Source organism: Acomys russatus, chromosome 24, assembly GCF_903995435.1.
Source record: "Acomys russatus chromosome 24, mAcoRus1.1, whole genome shotgun sequence".
Classification (NCBI taxonomy): Eukaryota; Metazoa; Chordata; class Mammalia; order Rodentia; family Muridae; genus Acomys; species Acomys russatus.
The window spans coordinates 1658723-1661193 of NC_067160.1; the positions used below are offsets into that span (position 1 = coordinate 1658723).

The 2471-nt window shown below is 38.8% G+C and overlaps 1 protein-coding gene across 1 annotated transcript; it reads right to left on the minus strand.

Annotated features, from left to right (window-relative positions):
• Positions 1–208: 208 nt before the first annotated feature.
• Positions 209–1144, minus strand: LOC127207618 (olfactory receptor 5M8-like). Its single transcript, XM_051167049.1, has one exon. The coding sequence runs from the start codon at positions 1142–1144 to the stop codon at positions 209–211; it is 936 nt and encodes a 311-aa protein (XP_051023006.1).
• Between the last annotated feature and the right edge of the window lie 1327 nt (positions 1145–2471).

Genomic DNA, 2471 nt, shown 5'->3' on the forward strand with positions numbered 1-2471 from the left:
AAAAAAATTAGTAAAAAAAATTAGGAATATAAAATTTATAATAAAAAATTAATGTGCTTCTATTTTATAAAACAATTAAATTCATAAAAATCTCCTGCTCCCTACCATCTTGTCATACTTTAATTGCCTGCTAGTATTATTTCTGAAACTTAAAAGTCTAATTCATAAAAAGCTGTCATGTGTGCAAAAACTGACATTTTTTTTTTCTTCATAAAAATGCATTTTTCAATGACAATTCTTTTCTTATTGCTTCTTTTACATCTTTGTTCCTCAGGCTGTAAATCATAGGGTTCAACATAGGAATGATTGTGGTATAGAACACAGCAACCATCTTGCCTTGTTCAACAGATTCTTTGGATGGTGGTCTGAGATACATGAAAAAGAGAGTTGCATAGAATATGGTAACAGCTGTCAGGTGGGAGCCACAGGTGGAGAAAGCTTTGCGTTTGCCTTCTGTTGAGCTGATCCTCAGAATGGCAGGAAAAATATACAGGTAGGAAGTCAGAATAATGAGCAGGGAGAGAGAGAGGTTGAATCCAGCCACGACATACATGGAGGTTTCTTTGCGGTAAGTGTCAGAACAAGCCAGCTTAATCAGCGGTGGGTCAGCACAGTAGAAGTGATTGATTTCATTATGGCCACAGAAAGCCAGGCTGTAAGTCCACATGGTCTCCATCAGACCAGTGAGTGCCCCATACACGTAAGGCACTGTGATGAGGGACTTGCATACACTCTGGGACATCCTGCTACCATAAAGCAGAGGTTTGCAGATGGCCATATACCGATCGAAGGCCATCAAAGCCAGGATGTAGAATTCAACATGAACCAAGGCAATGAAGAGGTAACACTGGACCAAGCATGCAGGGTAGGAGATAGTTTTTCCCTCTGAAAGGAAAATCTGGAGCATTTTTGGAGTCACATTGGAAGAGAAACACATGTCCACAAAGGATAAGTGACTCAGGAAAAAGTACATGGGTGTGTGTAGCCTGGCATTGGCCTGGATGAGCATGATCATGCCCAGGTTGCCTGCCACTGTGACCATATACACTATCAAAAACAACACAAAAAAGAAAACCTGAAGCTCCACACGGTTAGTAAGTCCAAGGAGAATGAACTCAGTCACAGAGGTGAAGTTTTTCTTCATGGTGGCCTGCAGAGAGAAAGAAAAACTTGATGTCAGAATAGACATTCCATAAAGGAGCCACATTTAAATATATTGTAATAATTGTTTCCCAACTGAGTTTGCATTTTTATTTTCTTTTATATCACCCTGCCTTCCCTGTTAATCTATCTGTAGACTGGAAATTAATGTTTTAAACATTAGCAGGCACACATTGGCTACCGAGTCTCAACCCATTTGAGATTCTAGTCTATAGATAATGTAGTAGTGTGCATGAGTGACCCCAAAAATTCTATCGAGAGACTCCTACACTGGATAAATACCTTCATCAAAGTGGCTGGATACAAAATCAACTAAAAACAAACAGGTTGAGAAAGAAGTTAGGGAAGCTACACCCTTCACAATAGCTACAAATAATATAAAGTATCTTGGTGTAACTCTAACCAAGAAAGTGAAATATTTGTATGAAAAAAACCCTCAAAACTCTGAAGAAGATTTCAGAAGGTGAAAGATCTCCCATGCTCATGGATCGGGAGAGTCAACATAGTAAAATGGCCTTCTTACCAAAAGTAATCTACAGATTCAATGCAATTCCCATCAAAATACCCACACAATTCTTTATGGACCTTGAAAGATCAATTCTCAACTTCTTATAAAGAAACAAAAAACCCAGAAAAGCTAAAACTGTCCTGTACAATAAACGATCTTCTGTGGAATCTCCATCCCAGATCTCAAGCTGTACTGTAGAGCAAGAGTGATTAAAACAGCATGGTACTGGCATAGAAATAGACTGGTTGTCAATGGGATCTAATCGAAGACCCAGACATAATCCTACCCATCTATAAACACTTGCTTTTTGACGAAGAAGCCAAATCCATACAATGGAAAAAAAGGTAGCATCTTCAACAAATGGTGCTGGTCTAACTGGATGGCTACATGTAGAAAAGTGAAAATAGATCCATATCTATCACCCTGAACAAAACTGAAATCCAAATGGATTAAAGACCGCAACATAAAACCAGACACAGAAAATCTGTTAGAAGAAAAAGTGAGGAAGAGCCTTGAGCTCATTGGCACAGGAGACAACCTGAGCAGAACACCAGCAGCTCAGACCTTAAGATCAACCATTAGTAAATGGGACCTTATGAAACTGAAAGGCTTCTGTAAGGTGTAGGACACTGTCAACAGAGCAAAACAACAGCCTACAGGCTGGGAAAACATCTTCTCTAACCCTACACGTGACAAAGGGCTAATATCCAAAATATATAAAGAACACAACAAATCAAACACCACCAAACCAAATAATCCAATTAAAAACTGGGGTACAGATCTAAATAGAGAGAATTCGCAA